We start from the raw sequence: 16,391 nt of genomic DNA on the forward strand, positions 1-16,391 counted from the left end.
GTTGTTAATATTGGAATTAATATGTGGGGTTATTATGACTGAACTAAGGTGGGAAATATGGGGTATATATATGATCTGAAAATAACAATAAAAACAATTTAAGGAAAAGCATAACTTTGAGTACCGTTTATTACACGGATTCAGTAGCCCTGGGTGCGTCCACGTCATTATAAGGGATGTATTGTGGTGAATTAGTCCCACTGCAGCTCCCAGAGTTCAAGGCTCTCATCCATAAGGTCAAAAAGTGAAAGTTCAGTCACAAACCCTCAAACTCGCTCCTCTCCCTCGAGCAGGGTGGTCGCTCCCATTGTCCCCTGGAGACATATGGTATCGTTTTCTGCTGCCTTGCTTAATACTGATTTATAAGTGCAGAATCGCTTTGCCTGCTGTTTGCCTGCGTGTCGCTCAGCTTGTTTAGCTATACAATTGGAATTTAGATCGTTTTCTGCTGCCTTGCTTAATACTGCTTTATAAGTGCAGAATCGCTTTGCCTGCTGTTTGCCTGCGTGTCGCTCAGCTTGTTTAGCATTACAATTGGAATTTAGCGCTGTTTTCACCTTGTTTAGCGCGTTTTCCTCCAGCGCTCGCCTGTGCTCCCCCCGCCTCCATTTTGTTTGTTATTATAGCCCTCGTGAGCCCGACCCGCCTCCCAGCTGAACCGCCCTCCCACTGACCGTAAACAGCGCTCCCCTCCTGAATACTGCGTGACTCGCTCCTCTCCCTCGAGCAGGGTGGTCGCTCCCATTGTCCCCTGGAGACATATGGTATCGTTTTCTGCTGCCTTGCTTAATACTGCTTTATAAGTGCAGAATCGCTTTGCCTGCTGTTTGCCTGCGTGTCGCTCAGCTTGTTTAGCTATACAATTGGAATTTAGATCGTTTTCTGCTGCCTTGCTTAATACTGCTTTATAAGTGCAGAATCGCTTTGCCTGCTGTTTGCCTGCGTGTCGCTCAGCTTGTTTAGCATTACAATTGGAATTTAGCGCTGTTTTCACCTTCTTTAGCGCGTTTTCCTCCAGCGCTCGCCTGTGCTCCCCCCCGCCTCCATTTTGTTTGTTATTATAGCCCTCGTGAGCCCGACCCGCCTCCCAGCTGAACCGCCCTCCCACTGACCGTAAACAGCGCTCCCCTCCTGAATACTGCGTGACTCGCTCCTCTCCCTCGAGCAGGGTGGTCGCTCCCATTGTCCCCTGGAGACATATGGTATCGTTTTCTGCTGCCTTGCTTAATACTGCTTTATAAGTGCAGAATCGCTTTGCCTGCTGTTTGCCTGTGTGTCGCTCAGCTTGTTTAGCATTACAATTGGAATTTAGCGCTGTTTTCACCTTGTTTAGCGCGTTTTCCTCCAGCGCTCGCCTGTGCTCCCCCCGCCTCCATTTTGTTTGTTATTATAGCCCTCGTGAGCCCGACCCGCCTCCTAGCTGAACCGCCCTCCCACTGACCGTAAACAGCGCTCCCCTCCTGAATACTGCGTGACTCGCTCCTCTCCCTCGAGCAGGGTGGTCGCTCCCATTGTCCCCTGGAGACATATGGTATCGTTTTCTGCTGCCTTGCTTAATACTGCTTTATAAGTGCAGAATCGCTTTGCCTGCTGTTTGCCTGCGTGTCGCTCAGCTTGTTTAGCATTACAATTGGAATTTAGATCGTTTTCTGCTGCCTTGCTTAATACTGCTTTATAAGTGCAGAATCGCTTTGCCTGCTGTTTGCCTGCGTGTCGCTCAGCTTGTTTAGCATTACAATTGGAATTTAGCGCTGTTTTCACCTTGTTTAGCGCGTTTTCCTCCAGCGCTCGCCTGTGCTCCCCCCGCCTCCATTTTGTTTGTTATTATAGCCCTCGTGAGCCCGACCCGCCTCCCAGCTGAACCGCCCTCGCCCCTCCCCTTCCACTATCCATATATGACAGTAGTTCCCGCGCGCAGCGTTCACGCGCAGCGTCCGCGCCCAACCCGTGCCGAAGGTGCGCCAAAGGTAAGCCCGTCTACGCCCGTCCGCGCCTGGACCGCGCCCAGCGCCAGACCCCCTGCCCCTCGCGCTGCCCAGCCCCCCCGCGTCACCTACGATGCCGCCACCCTCCTAGCCCTTAACCCCGGCCGCGCCCCCAACTGCTTCCAAGCCGCTCCTGGTCGCACCCATGGACCGTTCTCCTGCCTCTCCTGCAAATTTAGCGGCACTGACAACATCTCCGCTGCGACCACAACACAGATTACCGACCCCAACCACCTAGAATGCATCCTTCTCAACACTCGCTCGGTCCACAGGCACGCCATTGACCTTTGGAACCTACTAGACACCATCTCTCCTGACGTCGCCTTCCTAACGGAAACATGGATGAACGCTTCCTCCGCCCCTGACATCGCCATCGCTATCCCTGATGACTATAAGATCACACGCAAGGACCGCACCGACCATACAGGAGGAGGAATCGCTATCGTCCATAAGAAATCAATCCGCATCTCAACCAGCTCTGACGACAACCTCGCTAACTCCGAACACCTTCACTTCCAGATCCACATCGACCCCAAAACCACACTCCGAGGCACCCTCCTCTACAGACCACCAGGACCCCGCGCAAAATTCAGTGAAGACATCACGGACTTCATCACCCCACACGCGCTCCCCTCCAAAGACTACATCCTTCTGGGAGACCTCAACTTTCACCTTGAAAAGATCAACGACCGCAACACCGCCACCCTCTTGGACAACCTCGCCAACCTCGGACTTAAACAACTGGTCACTTCACCCACCCACATCGCAGGTCACACACTCGACCCCATCTTCACCTCTAGCAACCATGTCTCCTTCAGCCATACTACGAATCTCCTCTGGACTGACCACAGCTGCGTTCACTTCACCTACAACAAGCCGAAACCCACCACCCACCTCCAACCAACTCTACAAAGAAACTGGAACAAGATCACCACCGACCAGATCTCCACATCACTCCTCCAAACCTCCCCAGCCCTCTCTTCTAACGCCAACGAAGCCGCCTCCAACCTCACCCTCTGGCTATCCAACACCGCCGACACCTTAGCACCACTGAAAAAACGTCAACACAAACCTGGCATCAAGAAGGCCTCATGGTTCAACGATGACCTCAAGAATTCCAAGAAACTGTGCCGCTCCCTTGAAAAGGCCTGGAAAAAAGACCCATCCACCAACACCAAAGACGCCTTCAAAAGCGCCATCCGTACTCACCACCAACTGATCCGAAAAGCCAAGAAAACAGCATTCAAGGATCGACTTGACAACAACGCCCACAACAGCAAGGAACTTTTCAACATCGTCAAGGAATTTTCCAACCCCTCGGCCAACTCCAACGACATCACCCCCTCTCAAACCCTCTGCGATTCCCTAGCCTCTTTTTTCCACAACAAGATTGCTGACATCCACAACAGCTTTGACAACCAACCCGGAAGCCAACCCACCCTACCATCAGCCGACCATCTTCCCCTCATTAACACCCTTAACGCCTGGAACCCAATCTCCACTGAGGACACCATCCGCCTGATGAATTCCATCCACTCTGGATCCCCCACAGACCCATGCCCTCACCACATCTTCAACAAAGCAGACTCCGTCATAGCTCCGCACCTCCGGGACGTCATCAACTGTTCCTTCAACTCCGCTACCTTCCCAGAAGACTGGAAACACGCTGAACTCACCGCCCTTCTGAAAAAACCAACAGCAGACCCCACCGAACTCAAAAACTACCGCCCCATCTCGCTTCTTCCATTCCCGGCCAAAGTCATCGAGAAAGCTGTCAACAACCAGCTCGCCGCCTTCCTCGAAGCCAACAAATCACTCGACCCCTCACAATCTGGCTTCCGAGCCAAACACAGCACTGAGACCGCCCTCATCGCAGCAACAGACGACATTCGAACTCTACTGGACAATGGAGACACAGTCGCCCTCATCCTCCTCGACCTCTCTGCAGCCTTCGACACAGTCTGCCACAGCACCCTTTTACAACGCCTCAGAAACATCGGAATCCAAGGAAAGGCACTGGAATGGATCACCTCGTTCCTCACCGGAAGAACACAGAGAGTCCGCCTCCCACCATTCAAGTCCGAAGCCTCCGAAATCATCTGCGGCGTACCACAAGGATCCTCACTCAGTCCCACCCTCTTCAACGTATACATGAGCCCCCTCGCGGCCATCGCCCGCCAACACAACCTCAACATCATCTCTTACGCGGATGACACTCAACTGATCCTATCTCTCACCAAGGACCCCAGCACCGCCAAAACTAACCTACACGAAGGAATGAAAGAAGTCGCCGAATGGATGAAACAAAGCCGTCTGAAACTGAACTCAGACAAAACAGAAGTCCTCATCTTAGGTAAATCCCCCTCTGCATGGGACGACTCCTGGTGGCCGGAAGCCCTCGGAAATGCACCCATCCCGACAGACCACGCACGGAACCTTGGCGTCATCCTGGATTCTTCACTCTCTATGAACAGACAAGTCAGCGCCGTATCCTCTTCCTGCTTTAACATTCTTCGCATGCTCAGAAAAACTTTTCGCTGGATCCCCACCGAAACAAGGAAAACAGTCACCCATGCCCTGGTCACGAGCCGACTGGACTACGGAAACACCCTCTACGCAGGTACCACCGCTAAACTCCATAAGAAACTACAACGAATCCAAAACGCCTCAGCCAGGCTCATATTAGACATCCCACGCAACGAATACATCTCTGGTCACCTCAAAGACCTCCACTGGCTACCCGTCAATAAGAGGATTACTTTCCGTCTGCTTACCCACGCACACAAATCACTCTACGACATCGGACCAGACTGCCTCAACTCTCGACTGTCCTTCTACACCCCCTCCCGCCAACTTCGCTCTTCCAGCCAAGCCCTCGCCACTGTACCTCGCATCAACAAGACCACCATGGGAGGCAGATCCTTTTCATACCTGGCTGCCAGAACATGGAACTCACTCCCCGCTTACCTTCGCCTCACCCAGAATCACCTAGCGTTCAGAAAACACCTTAAAACGTGGATTTTTGACAAATAATCATCCCCCCTTCCTAAGCGCCTTGAAACCCTCTGGGTATGTAGTGCGCTATATAAATTTTATGACTTGACTTGACTTGACTCGTTCCCTTTTGTCACCTCTCTTCAGGAATGAATGAGGGGTTCTCTTTGCTGCACGAAGCGCTAACCCTCACCCTAGGAATCTTATTCTAAAACCACCAAGAACTAGAAGATACTTTAAGCATCAAGGAAGCTTTTGTGCCCCTGACAGGAACCTGTGGGTACCCTCCTGTGCTATGGTGCAATTTAACTGGGCTGCCATGATCCCCAGACCGGGCACCTAGGCGCTAGATTACACACCCCTTCATCCTTGGGGTCTGTCTGGGCAGGTCAGAAGCATGGTTTTCTCTCAGTGAAGATTCAAAGGGCCCGGGACACCTCCGCCCATCCAAGACGGTGGGAGTCGAACAACTCTCAGACGTGCAGCACCTTCATGTGAGAAGACACTCGTCCTGCAGACTGACTACTGGCAGCCTCTCTTTCTCCAGCGACCCTTTTTCATTTTATCTCTCACTCACTCTCCACCACTCTCTTCCCCCTCCATCTCCCTTTCTCTCAGACACTCTCTCACAACTCTCCCTCTCACTCCATCTATTTCTATTTCTTTCTCCACTTCCTTCCTCTCTCCCCTTTTCTTTCTCTCCCCCTCACAGTGTATCTCATCATGGTACCGCCGGTTGCAGCTCCTGTACCACGTCCCTGAGTTGTTGCCAGGTAGAGGTGGAGTTACTTATCCTAAAGTCTAGGATAAGTTCCAGTACTACCGAACTACATTGAATTACTTGTTTTGTATCTTTTTCTTTATTTAACATTAATAGCAGCAGCTTTATTTTCTACTTTTGGTCCTGAAGAAAGCCTTAATACTTACACAGATCGCGGAGGATGAAACATGTTGACCGTATTTAATATCTAGCAGTTTGAATCTATACTGCTATCTGCACTGCTTTTTAACCCTACCAGTGTGAGCAAGTAAATAAAGATTTTTTTGCCCCCACTAGGCAGTTTTAAACTCACTTTTCTATCTCACTTATCTACTTTTTTGTGTGCTGCGTCCTCACTACACTAGTAACTCACATATGGGGTTTTAGCACCCTCAATAAACCATCTCATAAAACATCACAGAGCTCCTTCCTCATAGAGAGGGAGTAGTAGCCCTCAATGGTGACTAGGTTTCCCACTGGGAGGAGAAGCTCATATGATGAAGCATGCCACCTACGGTGCGTGAAGGCATTCGTCCTGAAAGGGATTGCTCCCTTTTGGGGCTTTTTTTCTCTGTGAGACACTTTCTCTTTCCTCTTCGAAACTGATTTCATGCTAGCACAGACCCGAGAAGTTTTTGGTGTTATTATTGTACTGTGAAAGGGGATACTCTTCTCGCTGGTCTATAAATTATCTCCCTCAGACCTTCGCCTCTGGTTTTTTGTGTTATGCTCAGTCTTGGACCCCACAGTAAGGTGAAGCCCCAGGACACCAGTGGCAAGAGGCTCTCTTTGTTATATTTCGAGTCCAGTTACCCCAGATTGACACAGCACTCCTGACAAAAGTTCGACAGTTTCAAGTATTGTAAATTGATCTGTTTATTATGATTTAATACAATGTTTCATGTGTAATATTTATTTATCAACAGGAAAACCATTTTAACCTGGTAATTTTAATAGTTGCACTGAAGCAAATTAAAACCACAATCCTAGCATTCATAATGATCTTAAATTAATGTCCAGGGCTTGGAGATCCATTTCTTAGTGACGTCAGCTGGCAGCAGCATGAAGGTTTATGTAAATGATACAATACAGTACAATCATTATAAAGTCGGGGAAGCCCCTGCCAGGGTTTTAACCCGTGACATCTGCATTATGGGTCCTGCAGATGTGCCTCAACCCACTGAGCTACCTTATTAATGGAAGTCATGACAATAAGGCTGAAAGCGAACACTATCAGCCCACGTCTTACTCAAGAGAAAACTATTACAACCAATCTCCATGAAGCAGAGACTCAGATATTAAGAGCAGAAACCCATAAAGGGATGAAGAGGTGACGGGTGTTACACATCATTCCTGCTCTCCCAGGAGCAGCATTTAAAACTCTGAGCAAAATCAGTCTGGTATGTTGGTCCTTGTGTCAAAACCTCACTCCAAGTGACCCCCTCATTCCCTGACTGTATCAATAGCATTTTGGGACATGTGGTTTGTTGCTTTCTATTAGGTACCTTGTCATCTCAGTCCCAGTATGTACATGGTGTTGGCTTGAAAGGCAGATTTGTAGAAAACATCTAAATGGTGTTCTTAAAGTATCATGAAAAAAAGATTCTGCTTTTAATACAGAATGGCCTGTATATAACATCTGGAACAAGTATGAAAATACAATATAATCCTACCTAATATGTTTGCAAAACGTGGAAATGTTTGTGGAGCCCTGAAAGCACTGCAGGAGGCTGATATTGTGTTGTATTTGTGCTGGAACATAACATTATTACATTGTTCACAGTTAATGAACCATATTTCCAAATGCCAGAGTCCACGTGTCCTTGCACAGTGCACATTTTGTAAACTACAATAGTGGATTGTGCAGCAGGGCAGATGTTTCACAAGAAAATAACTTAATATAATAATTCCTATTTGTAAAGCACAAACATGTCACCCCCATAAGGGTTTCAAGACGCTGGGGGTTGTCGGGGAGATGAAGTGAGCTATTGCCCAGAGTCACATGATGCTTAGCTGCTGCCAGTGATCGAACTGTGAGCTCTGTGTTCCGGAGTCAGCCGCTCTGGCCGCTGCGCCACACCACTCACTTAATACATGGCGGCCTGTAAAAAATTGTCCTGGATTATGATATATTTTCACTGGCGTTGCCAAGCTCATGTTACAAAAAAACTGTCCATCAAAAAAGGCTTTATACTGTGGTAAAGAAATTATAGCATAATTCACTGGTGATGGAACACAAAAGCATTAACATTTAACGTAAAAAAAGAGTGGCAAATAGATACCCATTTAGTGACTGATTTGTACAAAGTAAAACCAGATAATCTGGATTAATCGTAGCTTCCCCGCTAAACTAAATTGTGTGACCATAGGCACATTTTTTACTTCACCGATCCTCCATTTTTTTCACTATCGAATATGAAAGCACCTTCAAATCAGTGAGTTTAGGAAGCCAGTGGTACAAAAACATTGTATGTTAAAATAGGCTATACTGTTGCTTTATATAAAAGAATGTGGGCAGGACCGACTTCAGACTTAGAGGCACCTGGTGCGATAATCTTTTTATGGTGCCCCTCTCCCCACTACCCCCTTCTGCAAAGATTCCCTCACTACTACCCTCCAGCAGTGCCACTCATCTCTCCACAGCCCCTCTCTCTCATGCATTTCCTTAGTTTTATAGTACTATTCATACCAACCCAAGGGTGCCAGATCACTTTACACCAAACGTTATACAGAGGCAATGAATCTTACATGTATAAATCAGTCAATAGGAAATGTTACACAAAAGAATGAGGATTCGGTGATATGCGGCCTGCAAAGAGCATGCGCATGCAGATTAACCCTCTGCACTACTTTATGAGTCAACACTGCCACTAGACAAAACTTCCATTTCTCTCCAGTAGAAACATTAATCACCCGTGTTATCTTGACACTTATTGTTGCCGAAAACTGCTGGATACACAAGGAAACAGAAGGCGCTTTTAAAATCTTAAGTTATTTCTGAACACAGCACCGCTCCCAGGTAAGCGCAGGTGCAGCTGCACCTGCCGCACTGCCCTAAAGCCAGCCCTGACCTTTGACCCAGCACATGGAGCGCCATTGCTAAAGAATGCATACATCGCAGACACTCTGACGGCCTTCGGCAGAGCGCAGAAGCTTGGAACTGTGTGACAATTCAATGGGGAAATAAGGGGACAATGATTTATTAATAATGACAAGTCACAAACATGCCTGTTTACTGGGAGACAACATCTATGTCACCATGAGAACAATCCTGATGGGATGCTGTACAGACTGCAGGGGCAGAGGAGCCCTTTAAAGCTGCAATAAACTTCGTAATAGCTGGGGCCCTCCTAAAAGACTTCTCCCCAAACCGAGCGTTTTATTATTTCAAACTATCTATTCCTGTGCTCATGGTAATCACTGCAAAAGGGGGTGGAATGGAGGGATGAGGGGCTGAAGCTCCCTGCAGCTCACACCAGCCTCAGCTCCGCTCCTCCCATGTAGGGGAAGTAGGAGGGAAGGATGAGGAGCTGAAGCTCCCTGCAGCTCACACCAGCCTCAGTTCCGCTCCTGCCCTGTAGGGGGGTTGGAGGGAATGATAAGGGGCAGAAAATCTCCACAGCTCTTACACCAGCCTCAATTCTCCTCCTGGACAGATCCAAAAGTAGGGGAAGAGCCTCTCTGTGAAGGAGGCCTGCGGGAAGGAATAGAGAAGCTCCATGGAGTCAGCATTGTACAGGGACAGCCGCCCCCCCTCGTAGTCCAGATACACCCCCAGCTTCAGGGGCATCTCACGAGGGGATAGAGGGGTCTCAGGATAGGTTAGAGCCTTACAGTGACCATGACATCCCCCCACAGCCCAGACTCCCTGCTCAGGTGACCATGTGAAGCGTCCCTCCCTGTTCACAGACTCTGCGGCGACCCCCACATGCCACCCTCCTCCCTCCTGCAGCAGCTGCACCTCCCAGTAATGTCTGCCGGAGGTGAACCCCTCGCTCCCCAGCACACAGTAGTAGTAGGTGAATCTCTCCAGGGTGTCCGGGAGGGTCTGTGCGGTGTCTGTGCATCTCAAAGGTCTCTGCCCCTTAGGCAGGAGGAGCCGAGGATGCGCTGTGTCAGGATCCAGAGTCACCATCACTGCAGAGAAGAGATTCACAATGAGAGATTTAATGACACATAAAGGCTTTAATTACTGCTTTCTGTTTTACATAGGATTAATTTAAAACACATCTGGAAGAAGCCCGCTGTCCTAGAGAGCTCACAGCACTAGACTGTCCACCACATACACTAAAGTATGCATTTACCTAGAGCACACACTACATGAAACAGCACACTGTACTAAATAGACATGATATTCTACTGAGGACTCGAAAATTCTACTCACCCACTTGCAATGGCCAGTCTGAGTTTAGCAGGTTGAGCTATTTTTAGCACTTACTGGTCCGTTCTGGCCAGTGAACATAATCTGGAAAGGAACAGGTGTTCTGTTCATTCAGAAGGTGGTTGAGCAATAAAGAGGCCTTTAAACGTTGCTTTTATCTCAAACACTTGTTGTTTGTTCAAGGAAAGGTCAAATGTCAGTTTCTGGCACATGCATCAAGGTAGGCTTTTGCAATTCTTTAATTGCGATTATTAAGGAATCGCAAAAGCCTATGCATGTAGGAATCACTATACAAATAGCGATTCCTAAACATCCCTTAATTGCGACTTGCAAATTGTGAGTCGCAATTAAGGAATGCCTTCCCATTAATTCCTATGGACCTACAGGTCCATAGAAATGAATGAAAGATTACATGCGCAATTTGCTCATGCAATTTCAAGGGTGTCAAAATGACACCCTGTTGCACCCCTGAAATTGATCTGTGCACAAATGTTGCGGACAAACACATCCTAAAAGGACATGTGTGTGTAACCTACGACTTTGAAAAACGCACTAGAGTGCATTTTTCAAAGTTCAACTTCATGGTAATTTGCGACCCCTAGTAGCGAAATCGCTACTTCAAAGAGGTGCTTGCATTGCATTTAAGGGATGCCAAAATGCGATTTCTTAAATGCAATCGCAATTTTAGAACTCTCAATTAATTGCGAATTCTCAAAATGCGAGTGCCTTGACCCTTCATGCATCGCAAATGCCCTTTTTTGAGGGCGGAAACAGCCGATTTTCGTGAACCGCACTGTTTGCGCTAGCAAAAATGGTTGATGCATGTACCCGTTTGTCTTTTTCCTAATTGTTGCTTGGAAAGGAAAATGCTACTTATCAATATGCATCTGTTCTTGGCATGTAGAGCTGCAGAATTGCACACTATGCATAGATGTGTAGGCATTTATATAGCGCACTGCTACCCGTAGGCGTCCTGGCGCTTCGACCGCTGCGAAACCCTTCCTGGCTTCCCTGAGAGATGGTCCCTTAATGGGTATCTCCAGGGTGAGACCAGGCATCCCCGGCGGTCTGGGGGGCCGTTAGTGAAGATGAGGCAAGCTAGTGCCCAGAGTTGCCGAGTGTGATCGCTGATCAGAGTGGGCACCGAGGCGAGAGAATTATCGAGTCCGCTGACCCTGGTCCAGAAACCTGCCGCGCCGGGAATCGAACCCTGGTCCCGGGCCGTCCTCTGCTCTCGGGTCTGCCGCCTCTAACCAGTGAGCCACACTACTTCACCTAGTGTTGGGCCCGGATGTTTGCAGTTTGTTTTTCTTGTAGAAAGTCTTTGGAAGTCACGAGATAGGAGACGCCTCCTTTGGGTGATACTGCGCATGGGCATCGGCTCGATCCCCATTGTTTTTCGCCATTAGGGAAGTGATGGAGCTAATAGATAGTGATGACCATGTGTATTTGTATCTAATGAAGAGAACACTGGAACAGATGAAGGTAAATGTAAATGTACAGGAATTTATATAGCGCAAATCACCAACTGGTCTCTAAGCGCTTGCTTAGGCAACCCGTCCTGGTATTCCCCTGTGAGATAACCCCGGCAGGGTATCCGCAAGGTGAAAGCCAGGCATCCCGTCGCCAGGGGCCGTTGTGAAGATTAAGCAAGCTATTGCCCAGAGTCGCAGAGTGTGAACCCGTGAATCGAGTAGGCATCGGAGCGAGAATTGTCGAGTCCATGGACATTTTAGGACTCAAGACTCCGCCGAGCCGGGAATTGAACCCTGGCCCCGGGCTGACCTCTGCTTCCAGGTCTGCCTCCTCTAACCAGTGAGCCACACTTCTCCAGGTAGCCGGGGAAGGGGTGGGCGTGTGCAATTCTGCAGCTCTACATGCCAAGAACTGATGCATACTGGTAAGTAGCATTTTCCGTTTGAGGCATATGAGCTGCAGATTGCACACTATGCCTAGATTGTATAGCAGTACCCACCTTAGCGGTGACCATCCGTATCTGTTGCAGTTGTTTGAAAGAGTGTTTTAAGTACAGCTTGGTCTAAAGTGGCTTGTTGCTTTGTTTGCACATCTACACAATAGTGTTTTGGGAATGTGTGCAGTGTAGACCATGTAGCTGCTTTGCATATGTCTTCTTAGGGAATGTTCCCCAAGAATGCCACGGAAGCCCCTATTTTCCTTGTAGAATGGGCATCTGGAGGAACTGTTAGTGTACGCTTAGCTTTATGATAACATATTTGGATACATTTAACGATCCACCTGGCAATACCAGATTTTGAAATTGGGTTGCCTTTATGCGGTGGTGAAACCGATACAAAAATCTGTTTTGTTTTCCTAAAGCTTTGTGTTCTCTCTATGTAGTACAGTAATGCGCTTTTGACATCTAAGGTGTGCAGAGCTCTTTCTACTACCGTTTGAGGCTGCGAGAAGAAAACTGGCAGTTCCACAGCTTGGTTTAGATGGAATGGCAAAATGACTTTGGGAAGGAATTTAGGGTTTGTACGAAGAACAACCTTATTGTGGTGCATTTGCAGAAAGGGTTCTTGAATGGTAAATGCTTGCATTTCACTAACTCTTCTTAAAGAAGTAATGGCTACTAGGAAAGCCACTTTCCATGTAAGGAATTGCAATTCACATTTAAGTAAAGGTTCAAATAGAGGTCCCATGAGACGTGTGAGCACTATGTTTAAGTTCCACACAGGTGAAGGTGGTATTCTTGGAGGTATTATTCTTTTGAGACCCTCCATGAAAGCTTTAATGGCTGGTACTCTAAAAAGAGACAGATGTTGTCTATTTTGTAAGTAAGCTGCAATGGCAGCTAGGTGCAACCTGATAGATGTGTAGGCTAAACTACACTTTTGAAGGTGCAGTAAATAGCCTATGTGTTGGATGGACACATCTAGGGGATTTATGTTGTTGTTCTGACAGTATATTACAAAACGTTTCCACTTAGCAGATTAACATGCTCTTGCTTCCTTGATAACATTCTTGAACTCTTGAGGGAGTTTAAGGTAACCAAACTCTATGACTTCAGGAGCCAGATCGCAAGGTTGAGCTGAGCTGAGCTGGGCCTAGGTGTCTGATCTCTCCATGGTTCTGAGTTAAAAGATGTGGAGGTAGGTTTAGTTTTTGATGTGGTACCACAGATAGCTGTAGCAGTGTGGTGTACCACGGTTATCTGGCACACGTTGGAGCTACTAGTATGCGCGTTAGCGAGTGTTGTTGCATCTTGCGTACTAGTAAAGGAATCATTGGTAGAAGAGGAAAAGTATACGCAAATAGTCCTGACCAGTTCATCCATATCACATTGCCTTTGGCCAATGGGTGTGAATATCTGGCGGCGAAGTGTGGGCATTTTGCGTTGTCGTGGGTGGCGAAGAGGTCTATCTGAGGTTGTTCCCACATTTTAAAGAACGGATAAAGAACTTGTGGATGAAGTTCCCACTCGTGCATCTGCTGAGTCTGCCGACTTAGCAGATCTGCCATTGTGTTTTGAACACCTGGGACGTGCTGGGCTATTAAGAAAATTTTCTGAGGTATAGCCCACTTCCATATCTGCTGAGCTAGTTGAAGGGCTGCAGAGAGTGTGTTCCTCCTTGTTTGTTTATCTAATACATGGCTGTCATATTGTGTGTGCGTACTAAGACAGTCTTGTTTGCAATTTGTTTTTGGAATGCTTTTAGAGCTAGAAACTCAGCTAACAACTCTAGATGGTTGATATGGAGCAGTTTTTGCATTGGTGACCACTTTCCCTGCGTGGTGTGATGCAGTAGGTGGGCTCCCCAGCCGGAGAGCGATGCGTCTGCTGTTAGTATTATTTGTGGAACTGGCTCTAGGAACAGTCGGCCTTTTGAAAGGTTTTTTGTGTTCCACCATTGCAGAGAGCGATGAGTCCGACTGTCTACCAACACTAGGTCTATTAACTGACCATGAGCCTGGTTCCACTGACGTGCTAGACATTCTTGAAGTGGACGCATTTGCAGTCTTGTGTGAGGTACTATAAATTTGCAAGATGCCATCATCCCTCTGAGTTGCATGAACACTCAGGCTGGAAGCGAGTGTTGTGATTTGAATTTTGTTAGGAGTGTTTGCACACTGGTTATCCTTGCTGGAGAGGGATAAGCTAGTGTTAATTGAGTATGGATTGTAGTTCCTAGGTACTGTTGTGTGTGCGAAGGTAGCAGATGTGACTTGGTGTAATTTACTGTGAAACCCAAGTTGTGAAGTAACAGTATTTTATTGTGAGTGTGTTGTACACAATGGCTGTACGACTGCTTTTATGAGCCAGTCGTCTAGATATAGGAAGACGTGGATGTGCTGTCTTGTTAAGTGTGCTGCTACCACTGCTAGACATTTGGTGAACACTCTTGGCGTTGTTGTTACTCCGAATGGGAGTACTTTGAATTGGTAGTGCCGTCCTTCTAGCACAAACCTCAGATACTTCATGTGCGCCTGGTGAATTAGGATGTGAAAGTAGGCGTCTGAGATCTAATGTGACAAGAAAGTCGTTCTGCAACAGGAGTGGAAGGACTTGCTGAAGTGTGACCATATGAAAATGGTCTGACTGTATGTAAGCGTTTAGAGGTCTGAGGTCTAGAATAGGTCTCAGAGATCCGTCCTTCTTTGGAAATAAGAAGTACAGGGAATATACTCCTTTGATGTTTTGGAACTATTTCTATTGCATTTTTCTGCAGGAGAGAAAGTACTTCTTGTCTGAGCAGCGTTAAATGATCTTGTGACATTGGACACTTTTTGGGTGGTATGTTTGGGGGGTTAGATGTTAGTTCTAGACAGTAACCTGACTGAATTATTTGAAGCACCCACCTGTCTGATGTGATGTCTTCCCAGGTTGGTAGGTATTGCTGTATCCTTCCCCCGACAGGAGTGGAATGGAGCAGGGGAAAGGGGGGGGGGGGTCATTGGGTAGGGGGTGGAGCGTGAGTTGTTGTTTTTGCCTCTGCCCTGGTTGTTGTTACTGCGGTAACCTCCCCTTTGGTAGCCCTTACTGTAGGTAGACTGAGTGGGGCTTTTGTACCCTGTGGAAGGTGTATCAAATGAGTACCCTCTGTTTGCACCTCTATATGTGGAGCGATGAAATGAACGTCTGGGAGCCTGCGACTGCAGGGCTCCCATAGATTTTGTTGTGTCAGTGTCTTTTTTCATTTTCTCGAGGGAGACATCCACATTGGGTCCAAATAAGTGTTGCTCATCGAATGGTTGATGGAGTATAGCACTTTGGACCTCTAGCTTGAAGCAGATATACGCAGCCAAGCATGCCTGCGCAGCAGGACGCTAGTATTAATGGCTCTGGAGGCTGTGTCTGCTGCATCTAGTGCACCGCGGATAGATGTGTTAGTGATCCTTTTCCCTTCTTGGATTAGCTCACTAGCTCGATCTTTAAATTTATCAGGGAGATGTTGCATTATCTCTTCGAGCTCATCATAATGTGCCCTATCATTGCGCGCTAGTAAGGCTTGTGTGTTGGCAATGCGACACATGTTTGCTGCTTGTAAGGCAGTTCTTTTCCCTGACGCATCAAGGAGTTTAGACTTTGTCTGGTGGGGGAGCTTCACGTGATGTTTGAGAGTTAGCTCTCTTACATGCATAGATACGACTAGAGAGTCTAGGGAACTGGTCCCTTTATGTATGCTGGGTCAGATGGTGCAGCGTTTATACTTTCTCTACTCTTATGTTTATAACCAGGAGTTCTGACTGGGTCTTTAAGAGGCATGTTTAACCACGCCTTTGAGCATTGGTAAAATTGCTGAGGACCTTTGTGCGGTGTCAAATGTGTCCAGCAGGAAGGCCTCCTCTACTGCATCGGAGTGCATGTCTACCACACGGTATTGTGCTGCTCTAAGCAATAACTGGTTAAACCCCATAGTGTCTTCTGGCGGTGAAGGCCTAGAGGGGTATATATCATCTTGAGGTACATTATGAACGTCTGGTGTATTATAGTCGTCCCAAGGGTCTGGCGAGCCTGCGGGATAATATGGCTCCTCTGGGTTAGCCCCTGTATCTGATATGTCATCCCCATTATCACCATGTGTGCTAGATGGTTTAGGGGAGCGTGGAGGTGGAATATGGGGGGAGGGAATGGGTGGAGGAGACGGGGAAGGCACATGCATAGGTGAGGTAGCAATGTCCTTCTTTGGGGCCGGAGCTGGTGCCTCAGATGGTCTTTTCTTTGATAAAGTCAATCGACCAGTCTTAGGATCCTTATGAGTCTTTTGCATTGGGTCGGGAGCAAACCAGTCTCTTTCAGGAGTGTGAC

The 16,391-nt window shown here is 47.7% G+C and overlaps 1 protein-coding gene across 1 annotated transcript in view; it reads right to left on the reverse strand.

Moving 5' to 3' along the window:
• Positions 1 to 7,467: 7,467 nt before the first annotated feature.
• LOC147710193 (E3 ubiquitin-protein ligase TRIM39-like) overlaps positions 7,468 to 16,391 on the reverse strand; it is a 143,472-nt gene continuing 134,548 nt past the window's right edge. The window contains exon 6 of the mRNA XM_086920878.1: positions 7,468 to 9,876. Coding sequence (XP_086777004.1) covers positions 9,365 to 9,876 — 512 coding nt within the window. The 3' untranslated portion in view covers positions 7,468 to 9,364. The remainder of the gene's footprint in view (positions 9,877 to 16,391) is intronic.

The sequence above is a fragment of the Lissotriton vulgaris genome, chromosome 5 (assembly GCF_964263255.1).
Source record: "Lissotriton vulgaris chromosome 5, aLisVul1.2, whole genome shotgun sequence".
NCBI lineage: Eukaryota > Metazoa > Chordata > Amphibia > Caudata > Salamandridae > Lissotriton > Lissotriton vulgaris.